Source organism: Coenobita brevimanus, chromosome 64, assembly GCF_032717465.1.
Source record: "Coenobita brevimanus isolate Jiangsu-jjx chromosome 64, ASM3271746v2, whole genome shotgun sequence".
In the NCBI taxonomy this organism is placed as follows: domain Eukaryota; kingdom Metazoa; phylum Arthropoda; class Malacostraca; order Decapoda; family Coenobitidae; genus Coenobita; species Coenobita brevimanus.
The window spans coordinates 9,705,310-9,717,809 of NC_137017.1; the positions used below are offsets into that span (position 1 = coordinate 9,705,310).

Sequence of the window (12,500 nt, forward strand, 5' to 3'; positions counted from 1 at the left end):
GGGAATAGGGAGATGAGGGTTGAGGGGAAAGAAAGGGAGGGAGAAAGTCGTGAGAGGAAGGGAAGGAGGAAAAGGAAAGAGACTAGGGAGGAGAATAGCAGAGAAGAAGGGAAAGGAGAGGTAAATGAAGGGAAGAGGAAGAAAAAGGGGAAAGAGATGTAAATGTAGGGGAGGGGAAGAAAAGGGGGGAAGGAGAGACAGGTGAAGGGAAACAGGAAGGGGGAGAGAGAGAGAGAGAGAGAGAGAAACACAAACACACACACACACACACACACACACACACACACACACACACACACATTAAAATCTCCCAATCCCCCAACACAAACAAAATCTAACTCAAAAACTGAGGCAAAAATTCTGAATCACATTAATTTTTTTTATTTTCCTTCCCGCCACAGAGAGCAGTCCTGGCAGCGACAAAGGCAAAGGTGATGGTCCCAAGCCTAAGACCAAGAGGAAACCACGAGTACTCTTCTCACAGGTAGGTAATTGTAGCTTCACTCCTCTTTTTCAAGGTGTATCAGGTAAATTTTCTTCCGAGGTGGTTTTGTTTCTATTGCTGACGCTGATTTTTCTCCTTTTCCTTATTATCTTCCTTTCCTCCTCCTCCTCCTCCTTTTTCCCTCAGGTGTTTCTTCTTCTTCTTCTTCCTCCTCCTCCTCCTCCTCCTCCTCTTCTTCTTCTTCCTCTCCTTCTTCTGTCAAGTACTTTTTTTCTTCCTCATTTTTCCAGGTAAATCATCAACATTTCCGTCACCACCACCATCATTACCATAACCATCATCGTCATTACCATTACCATCACCATTATCGTCATCATCATCGTAGTCACCATCACTACTATCACCACCACTATCATCACTACAACCACCACCATCATCACTACCACAACCCCCATCACCATTATCATCATCATCATAACCATCTTCTTCACTACTACACACGGGATTCGACCTCACAGCCTCATGCAACCCAACCTACTCGGCCACCACCTCCCTTCCCACACCCACCCCCAAAATTCATCAACCCCCAACCCCACCCCAGCCCACCCCCAAGCGTCTTTCCCAGGGGCAGGGTGGGTGTTGTGACGTGTATTATACAGGGTTATCTGAGGACCCATATACAACGCTCTCTAACTCTCTCTCTCTCTCTCTCTCTCTCTCTCTCTCTCTCTCTCTCTCTCTCTCTCTCCGCCTTACCCTGGGAAACCTTGCCTGGTCCCCCTCTGTTTACACGCTAAGATAAGCGATGCCCTGTATTTTCCGGCCTGCATATACGGGTGCAGTCACCTTGAGAGAGAGAGAGAGAGAGAGAGAGAGAGTACAGTAGTAGATAATCGAACAAAAAATGGACAGACATAAATGGGTATAGAGTGAGGGGTGGAGGCAGGAGGGGTGTTTTTGTCTAGGATTGTAGATCCTTTGCCGGACCTGTTCCTTACAGGACGCAGAGTCAGACAAGCGATTATAGATAATGATTAGGAAAGTGACTCATATTCAAGGTGTGGGGCTTATCACCAAATCCGACGGAAGAAGGAAACAGCAGGAGGAGATAGCGAAAAACGGAATTTTAGGAGAAGAAAAGGGTAAACCACAAAAACGTACGTGCGATACTAACTGGAAAAATATCGAAATTTTCCCGCAATCTACGACTCGTAACAGTAGGGTTCACATCCAGAAAGAAGAAAGGAAATTTAGGCTAAGCCTATCGACTGAGCGGGTCATTAAAACAGATAACCAGCTTTTTATCATATATCAATTTTTCCTTCAACGCGACCAATAAAGAAACACGATCCTCAGATTTTCATGTAACATTTAGGTTTCCAACTATACTGTACGGTACTATTAGATGCACAGGAACAAGGGGGATGGGAAGTGGGGATTGCACCTAACAGTCTGGCCGGACCGAAGGCTAAACTGAACTTTGGGTATTGCAGTAACGCGTTGAAGGTACTAATGCACTTCCACTCCTCTTGACCCCGCCTTCTTTTTATGCAGAAGGTGGTAGGTGGTGGCGACCATCATCCACTCAACTGATGTAGCACAGCCTACTTCTTCCTTCACCTTTATCAATCTTTTTCTGTATCTGCCCTCCTCTCCTCCTATTTCTCCTATCCTTCTTGTAACTTTTTTTTATTACTGTACTCTTCTTTCTACCAGATGATTCTACACGTGAGTAAAGAGCCTAATGGGTTCCCGTAACCCAGGAAACCATTTGCAACGCTGGGTGGTAACTATATAACCACATAAAGGTGTGATGTGAAGTCTACTATGGTATCCCTGTTAAGTAGGTGGAGAGACGCAAATACGGCGTTCATTCGGAACCAAAGCCTCCACAGTCTTCCCCGCGCCTCACTGTGACAAGGAAGTAGGCTACACCGCTAAGGAACATCGGCTCACTGCACGGGACGGCCCTGCAGGGGCGGTTGCTTGCCTGCGGTTGATGGGTCTGCTCGGCCTGACAGACCGGGGTTGCTCAATAACAACAACAACTTATGCAGACAAAGAAGTTTATATCCTGCACGTTAATGGTGTATAGTTAATTTACAGAAATATTTCTGTTAATGGCAGTGATCTTACGCTTGCGTCTAAACTGCCTAATTAATACTTTCACTTAATTGACTTGAAAAACAGTCTTGGAATCAAATGGCCTTTCATTCTGCAGGTTTCTTAACAGAAACGTAAATTAGTGATAGAGCTGTAGACTGTTCACATTACCAAATACTACACTAATAAATCATCTTCCATGAGAACACCTCTTAGTTTAAAATAGCTTGCTTGGTCTAAATATATACCGGTATATCTACCTATTTATCTTTCTATCTGTCTGGCTTCTACAGTTTTTCCACACACACACACACACACACACACACACACACACACGTAGCCACAATCAATGAAAAAAAAATAAGTATAGGAACGTCTTGTTTCTATAATCTTTCCGAATACATCCTCCCCACCCCCTCAAGCAGCCTCTCCCACCACCACGTAACCGGGACATTACATTAGCTATTTTATCGCTCTCTGTAAACACACGCCACCACGAGCATTAACACACAGGAAAAAGAGACCATTGCCTTTTGTGTGTGTGTGTGTGTGTGTGTGTGTGTGTGTGTGTGTGTGTGTGTGTGTGTGTGTGTGTGTAAAACACAGTATATATAAATGATTGTGTATATGGAAGAGTTTGTGTACGCATAGCCATATATTCGCTCTTCTCCCCCTCCCAACGAAAAGGACAGCATGACGCCTCTAGAGCTTGAGGCGTGTTTTTGTCGTCCAAGCTGGAGCTTGGGATTCGAAGCGCGTCTTGGGGCGCTTGGTTTTTGTCCGCAAAAACAGTCCAGGATACGTAGAACCGAAAAATTACGTGCCAATCGCAAAGTAAACAGAGGGGTTCGCCGAAGACGATCTTCTGACGAATATGCAACTTACATGTAGCCGTTATTTGTGCTGAACTGGCTCTATATGTCGTTAATATTAGCCACCTGCACCCTAATTTTATGTACAGTCACTCATAAAAGAAACGACCCCCCCGGTCAAGACACCTTTCAACCAATATGATATCGGTCCTGGTAACACTGTAAATGACGTCAGGTGTGGCGGTGTGAAGCTGCGTTTGGGGGAAGTTCATTCAAAGTTCATTCTAAATGTGTCGAGCCCATTCATTTAACCCTTGAGGCCGGGGGTTTCAATTGCATCTTATTCCTGCCCCCGGCTGACGATTTTATTCAGCTAATGATAAACTTTTTCAAATGTGATGGGTTACATACATATGCCTTGATAACAAGTCAGATATAATGTATGTTTGACTCGAAATGTGGATTGAAGCAGTGTTTCGTGTAGATTAACTCCGCCCTCCTCTCAAACACCCCTCCTCATCCCTCCATATATGGCTGACGTCAAATACATTGTTACCAACACTGAATACCCCGAGGTATATTGCCTCTAACGCAGGGGGGGGGTCTTTTCTTTTATGAGTGACTGTACATAATGCTAATTTCATTATATTTATCATTTATGTGTCCTTGCTGGCCAATCTCACTCTCCCCAAGCTACACCAAGACTGCTCCCGACCACGCTTGGGTGGGATACGAAGACGGTCTTGGTTTTGATGACAAACGCTTGGGCCGGCTTCGTATCACTTTGGCCGACAAAAACAGCGCAGCTTGGTTTTACCGAAGATGGCTTCGAATCCAATCCCTCAGCTTGGACGACAAAAACGCGGCTTTGATATATATGAAAATGCAGGAATTTCTCATACACAGTTGGATTTACTAATCTGATACCTCAGACTACCTGGAAGTAAAAGACTATATCGTGCTAATTTATATATCTTCGAGCACTAAATAACAGGCTAAAATTATATTTAAACTTTCCATTTTTTTTTTTTTTTTGCTCACTCTTTACGTGTATTCTTATGCAAAACGAACAAAAAACTGTCCCTTCCAAATAAAACTGAACAAAAGAGTACAAAAATTATTATATGTAAATTTTCAGATGCCATTAAAAGACAGCGGGTCATAGCAAGATGGAACGACAGTACGTACCAGAGTTGAGCAATTGTGAACATGAACGATTATTGATATATGACATAAAGTAGAGTATTTCACTGAACTATATCTTTCGCATTAATATGTAAGGCAAAGTACAAGTCTCGATACTTCGTTGGTTGACTGAACAGAAACAATCAAAAGTTCGTCGACAATCCCTTACCAGCATTCTGTCCTGACTTCCACATTTTTTTCTCTTCCCCCGTCTCCAGTTATATCCTTCATTCTCGTACTCTTAATATTGCTTCATATTGCCATCACACGAAAATTATTCATGTAATATCTTCCACCGGCACTATGAAGGTACCGGTAAGCATCGACCGACGGTAATCGTGACTACATCCCAACCCACCCTCATGTGTACTCACCACCACGCTTCGGACTGAATATGACTGGTCCCTTTAACTGGTGCTAGCAGAACGTTATTTGAAGAGACCTGTAAAGAAAAAAAAAAGGCCATTTATAATCATTATCATCAACCTATTTCAAACTATATACAGTATAGTAATTGGTGGGGTAGGCAGGATCCAAAAAATAGGAAAATCAAAACAAAACTCAGAGATCATTCGAGTACCCAGCCTGAGATGTAAAAGCCGTATTTAAGTTTACACTGAGGCTAAAAGAAAACTACTTGATTGAGGGAAATCCATGAACTTGAGAAGGTTAAAAAGTATTTGGAATAATCTTTTCTCTGCAATGGACTCCTTAGATATATCATTTCAGCCTTACAAGAGACGATCTTACTAAGCAAAGTGAAATTCTAGCTTCTGCATTATATACCTCCTAATGTTACTCCTATAGTATAAGCTTCACAGACTAACACACACACACACACACACACACACACACACACACACACTTCACCAAGGGATGCTAATACGAGTCAACCTGCCTATTGCACTGATCATCATCCTCGTGTCCATATACTGTATTTTCCTACATAACACCTGCACCCATAGCTCACTTGAACACTTAAGCCATCACTCGCTCTCCACTTCACCCCCTCCACACCTCACTCCGCACCTCACTCTACCTCGGGCACACCTCTTGACACCCCACCAAACATTTCCCAACAAACGCTATCGACACTGGACCTATTGATAAACAGCCCTTGGCATAAGTCCTATATAAAGACTGGACAATTCCACTTTTTCTCCACTCATACAGCTACGACATACATCATAACTAATCTAGAGAGAGAGAGAGAGAGAGAGAGAGAGAGAGATTCTAGACATTAGTAAACAACACTGGAAATATCATCGTAAACTTGGTCAGGAGGCTTTATAAATACTTCTCCCAAACAATGAGTCGCGTCCTCTCTGGAATAGGAACACCGAAGCACTTCCTATCCACTTCCGTCCAGCGACATGTTTTGCTTTGTGTATTCTTGTTAGTGCCAAATGATTTTACTCGGCTCTGGAAACAATCTCTTACTAAACGGGTGAAGGCTGCATCTCACCCTTCCAAGATCGAAAATTCTCTCCAGAGCTTAATAAATTGGTCTAAGGCAGCAATAATAATAATAATAATAATAATAATAATAATAAAAACGTCATGGAAACAAGCGGGATAAACCTTACTTATACACTTACTGTACTTTCGAGATTGAACGGTCTCTACGTTCACTTTTACTCTCAAGGTTTTTCGATAATGCAAGAAAAATAATATATGAGACTCATTTCAATAGAAAATATGGAAAGGTCGCGCCCGTTTGGTAAAGAATTGATTTTATTTTGCCAGCTTTGCTACACCTAAAATACTCGACATTACGAGGGCAGAAATCTCATACGAGAGAGAAATAAAATGTACTATGTAGATTATATTATCAATCGTTAAGGAAGAAAATACCATGGTTTGCGTCGCGCTTGTGTGTGTGTGTGTGTGTGTGTGTGTGTGTGTGTGTGTTCTTCCTAATTGTTCTTACCTAACTGTATCTTTACAAGAATGAGTCAAGCTCGTACTGTCCCGTGTATTAAATCATTTTTATCATACACATCCTTCAATTTATTAATTGTTTTGGCACTTTTTCATTCGGTAGTGCATTCCACTGATCATCTGCCCTATTTGGGAAACTGAATTTCCCCACGTCTTTATCGCCTCTCTTTTTATGTAGTTTTTTGCAATGTCCTCTTGCTGATGCTTCCCCACTGATTATATATATACGGTATATTCATTTATGTCTATAGTCTCTTTCCCTGAGATGCATTTATACAGCATAATCATGTCTCCCCTTTTCCTTCTCTCCTGTAGTGTGTGTGTGTGTGTGTGTGTGTGTGTGTGTGTGTGTGTCCTTACAGTTTATGAGGAATTAGGGAAAGGCGAACGCTATTAATATACATAAGAAATCTGTGATAACAAAGTCTAGCAGAAGAAACATTCATTCTTTACCAGATGAGAGTTGTCTTTCCATACTTTCTATTGCAGTGAGTTTTTCACACATTACTTGTAATGTTTCCTGAATTGCTACTGCTACTGGGCCTATTTATAAACTTACATCTGAAAGCTATAAATGAGGATTTGGAATATGTAAACATTCCGCCGATGTCTAAGAGCAGCTGGCCATATTTAGCCTTCCTAACACACATTTCTTCGAGTTGAAAGCTGGCTGTCAAAAGAAAGAAAGGTTTGGCTTGTGGGTAGGTTAGGTTTCGACGTCTACGAGCAGCTGGCCATATTTAACCTTCCTAACGCGCATTTTTTTTTTTTTTTTAAGCTGGCAGTCAAATGAAAGTTAGGTCAGGTTGGATTAGGTTTGATTTGGTTGAATCAGTAAGTTTCTCATAGCTTTGACACGGGATGCACTAATGCTCCCACTCGGACCAATGGTTGGTAAACAATGCGGTCAGTAAACATTGCCGCAGGGGACTTTAAATACCCCCATATATATATATATATATATATATATATATATATATATATATATATATATATATATATATATATATATATATATATATAATCATTTCCTGCAGCCACAAACGGTTAACTCTGTGTTACAGATGTACCAAAATTACTTACCTTGAGATCGCGAGTTTGTTATTATATACGTAGAATCGCCGCGTCCGTTTGGACAAGAATTGCTTGTATAAATCTATACACTGAAAGTTCTGAAAAGCTGTCATTTTTATCTCTCTTCAGTGTTCAGCTTCATCCTCCAAATCTTTTCACCTCAAACGCACACCTAAAACGCACTTGATTCCCCGTTGGCGCCGCAGTATACACACACCACTAAGACTCCGGGGTAACTGAGAGATGGTGTGTCGTGTGCCACTGTGTTTGTTCACAGTATTATTGTCACGCGTTCCATGACAAAATAAATAAATAAATAAATAACAACGATCTAAATTGCCCTTAGAATATTAATAACATTTAAAACCTACGAGCAAGTTAATACTCCCAAATGTACATACGCATTATCAAAAAGAATAATTAAATCAATCGAATCCATAAATTGATTAGATTAGGCAACACTCCCCCTTTCCCTCCTCTCCCCCTACCCCGGGCAAATCGTCATGCGTACGCAGACGATTTTTCATACCACGTAATTCAAAATTATTTCACTCTCGGGCTTAAAATCCACCTTTATTTAACTCTAAATTATTCGGGTACTGTTAGAGCTTAGGAGATAAAGAAGAAAAATAGACAGACAAAAAAAGACGAGAAAACTAGGAAGGAGAATGGCAACAAAGAGAGAGAGAGAGAGAGAGAGATTCCAAGGAGTTACAAGGACAAGTAGTACGTCAAAAGGTGTTACGGCATACATCAAGAAGGTACTATGAATGAAGCTGCAAGGTACACGATGCTACTGTACTAGTGACAAAAAAAGTCTGGGAAAGATGCAGCCTCACCTTACCCACCACTTACACCCACGAGACGAAGAAGAAAATGCACCAAACCCAGGAGAATAAAGCCAGACTAAGGAATTTTACAGGATAGGAGGAAACCATCAATATACCACTACGTGAGGCCTAACCTACGGCTCTATGTATGAAATGTCAATTACTCATACTGAAGGGGATTACGATTATTAATGCTATATCTAACACTTCCACTTCAAAACGTGTATCCTATGCTAAATAAAATAACGAAGAGATGGCAGGAATAGAATGAAAAAGACGTCCTCGATCTCAGTGGGTTTTATACTCAACATTTTCTTAACACTTACTAAATAACATTAAGTGTTAAGACTTAAGTTCATAAATATGCCAATTATTTAGTGGAGCGGAGGAGTGTGGGTATGAATGAGTTGGTGGAAATGAATGAGATTTAGGCCTGTATAGGAGCCCTTGTAGCACCTGTACGTTAGTGATTTTTTTTTTTTATGCATGGAAGAAAGAACCAAAGGCCAGAAGCCCTTACGATTGTTCCCTCGAAAGAAAAAAAAACAATTCAAGATCTGTTCATTATATAACAGTAACATTCTGCCACTGTGCATCGCTTTGATACCAACAAAGTTTCCCTTAAGAACCTACAAGAGGATACTGAGGTGTTTTGTGTAGAAAAAATCGCCAAGGGAGAAGCGTTACGAAATCTCCCAAAGCCACAAAGTACGACCCAAAGAAAGAAAAGAGTGTAAGGCTGAGCATAATAAAGTATATAATAATGAAAATATGAGTGAGGAATCAGAGTGTTGGGTGTGGGTGTGGGTGCGGCTGTGGATAGACATGTGAGCAATAGACAAGAAAAATAGAGTATGTGAAAAAAGATAAAGTGTGAGTAAGGAAGAAAGCCTGTAGATGAAATGAGGTGAGAATGGAAGTATGGCTGGGATGTAGGCGTGGGAAAGGACGAAGAATAAGAGTTTGGATGTGGATGTGAGTCTGGGTGTAGGATATGAGTATTTGTACGCGTGGATGTGGGTGTGGATGTGTGTCTGAGTCTAGATGCAAGTGTGGGTATGGGTATGGGTGGGGATATGAATATGGATGTGGATGTGGATGTGGATGTAGGTACGAGAGTGGGCGTGTACATGAATGTGGATATGACTGTGAGTGTAAGTGTACGAGATGTGGGTGTGGATTTGGATGTGGATGTGTTTAAGTCTAGGTGTAAGTGTGGGTGTGGATATGGGTGGGGATACGGTGTGGATGTGGGCGTGGGTAAAAAAGGCAGTGGATGTGTGCATGAATGTGGATAGGAGCGTGAGTGTGAATATAACTGTAAGTGTGGCTTTGGGTTAAAGTGTGGATAAATAAGAGTGTGAGTATGAGTGTGGTGTGGACGTGGGTATGATGTGGATGTGGTGTGGGTTTGTATATGAACGTGCGTGTGAGCATAGATACTGAATGTGGGTACGATATGGATGCGCGTATGGTAATGATGTGGGTATTGTATGGTGCAGGCGTGTATGTGGATGTGGATGTGGATAAGGACTAAGGTGAAGGTGAAGGTTAGAATGTGTGTGTGTGTGTGTGTGTGTGTGTGTGTGTGTGTGTGTGTGTGTGTGTGTTTAGGTGAGAGTATACAGTAGGTGTAGATATGGGTGTAGGTGTGGGTATAGGTGTAGGTATGGGCGTAGGTGTGGGTATAGGTGTAGATATGGGTGTAGGTGTGGGTATAGGTGTAGATATGGGTGTAGGTGTGGGTATAGGTGTAGATATGGGTGTAGGTGTGGGTATAGGTGTAGATATGGGTGTAGGTGTGGGTTCATGTGTGGGTATAGGTATAAGTGTTGGTATAGGTGAGTGTGGGTGAATTATGACACAGAGGGTATTGTGAGGGGGTGAGGGGAGTGATGGGGGGGCAAAAGGAGGGGTAGATGGGGTAAGGAGGGTATGGGGAAGGGGGGGAATGGGGTGGGTGGTAGGGATAAAGTTTATTATGATGCTCCACCACCTCAAGGACCGCCGCCTGCCTCTCTTAAGTGGCTGCACCTCTCCTGCCTCACCCCTGCCTCACCTCTGCCTCACCCCTGTCTCACCTCTGCCCCTCCTGTCTTACCTCTGCCTCTCTTGCCTCACCCTTGCCTTACTCATGCTCAGCCTGCCTCACCATTCCCCATCCACCCTCATCCATCCATAACCAACTTTGTACTTTTCTACCACTGCATCTCCAGTCTCGATTTTGGCCCTCATCAACCTTACTGAGTGATTCCGCCTTTGCATTAAAAGAAAGACTTGTTCTTTAATTACAAAATGCTCAAAACATTCACGAGAGAGAGAGAGAGGGAGAGAGAGAGAAAGAGAGAGACTAAAAGGCAGTCACCAGTTCTCATACCTCCACCTACAGTAAGCATATTCGTACAGTGGTTACGGTATTTCCTAAATGAACGTGAACACTGTGAACTCTACGAACATCACCGTGTATATATATATATATATATATATATATATATATATATATATATATATATATATATATATATATATATATATATATAATTCGACCTTAAGCACCCCACACTCTCCTATTAACTAAGAGCAGCTCTTTTCCTTATTATATAGCTGCCATTCACTTCATCCTTAGGTCAATAGAACTTCCCACAAATTTTCATAATAATCACATTAATATTCTTTCAATCCGAAAAAATGAATGTCTCTTCCACCTCAGAACAACAAAAATTATGAAACCGTCAGATAAAACTGAAACTTCTCTCTCGAAGCTCAGTAGTACAAGTCAAGGCCACGGTCCAGTGGAACTTACGAGTAGAAACAGCCAAAAGAAACAATTATTAACACTCAAAATACACTAACCTCTATGAGTCTCAGAGTGCTGGGAATATCCAGGCATTAGCAATTCGTTCACTGATTTTTTTTTCCCTCACTCTCTTTTTGACGTTTTCGTTCCAGGTTTAGGAATACAGAGCAACAAATGAATAAGGTAGCGAAATAAAATAAAACTATAGCAGCTCATAATATTTTTTTTTCCGTTACCAGGCCCAAGTGTACGAGTTAGAACGACGGTTCAAGCAGCAGCGTTATTTGTCCGCCCCCGAGCGAGAGCACTTGGCCGGTCTTTTGAAGCTCACGTCCACGCAAGTCAAGATTTGGTTTCAGAATCGGCGGTACAAGTGTAAGCGGCAGAGACAGGACAAGAACCTGGAGATGAGCACCGCTGCAGCTGCAGCTGCAGCTGCGTCAATGTCATCAGTGGCATCCCCACGTAGAGTGGCTGTGCCGGTGAGTTGAAGGGAGATGAGGAAAAGGGGAAGAAGCACAGAGTGATGAAGGAAAGCTAGGGAAGATGGAGGATAGTATAGTCGATAGGAGGTAGTGGGACGTGTGTGACATCTCCCTAAAAGTATCAAACAGCTTTTGCTCTACATCTCCTCAGCCAGTCTGAACAAGAGAGTCAGGGCTAGGATGATTACGACGATTGTGATGGTCAAAATAATGATGCTGATGTTACGGTAAAGGTAACATTTGTGGTACCAATGCTAACAGTCATAAGCTACCCAATAACCTACCACACAGCCTCTCCATTCTTTCCAGGTGCTAGTACGTGACGGTAAGCCCTGCCCTGCCGGCTATCCACCCACCTACCCCCCAGCCTACACACCACCCCAGTATTCCCCCCCAGCCTACCAGTGCCCTTACACAGCGCAGACCGCCGCGTACCAGCAGACGCAGACATTCAACCAGCAGACTCTGAGAACATGGTGATAACACTCTAAAAACAAGTTGTGGAAATTGAAAAATATGTGTGAAAATGGGTAAATATTTTGACCTCCCAGACACAGATCTTCCAGTAGCAGACACTAAGAATAATGGTGATGAACGTCTCGGAAGTGCTGTGTGATACTGAAGATTTTGCATGAATTAAAAAAAAAAAAGTGCAACTCCAAAAGTTATGTGAAAATTGAGAAAAGTCTGATCTGAGTTCTGAGCCTACATGTTCTTAGAGAATGTGAAATTGTAGTCATTTTTATCCCTTAGACGACGAGAGGCCACTCCTGAGCCGAACAACATCGTCTAATAGAAAGAAGAATAAATACAGGTAAAAATTTCTTG

The 12,500-nt window shown here is 42.1% G+C and overlaps 1 protein-coding gene across 1 annotated transcript in view; it reads left to right on the forward strand.

Annotated features, from left to right (window-relative positions):
* LOC145404592 (uncharacterized) overlaps nucleotides 1–12,500 on the forward strand; it is a 28,157-nt gene that overhangs the window by 14,728 nt on the left and 929 nt on the right. Inside the window, exons 4-6 of the mRNA XM_080276111.1 lie at nucleotides 402–484; nucleotides 11,427–11,669; nucleotides 11,982–12,500. The exon at nucleotides 11,982–12,500 is cut by the window's right edge and continues 929 nt beyond it. Of these exons, the coding sequence (XP_080132237.1) occupies nucleotides 402–484; nucleotides 11,427–11,669; nucleotides 11,982–12,152 (497 nt within the window). The 3' untranslated portion in view covers nucleotides 12,153–12,500. The remainder of the gene's footprint in view (nucleotides 1–401; nucleotides 485–11,426; nucleotides 11,670–11,981) is intronic.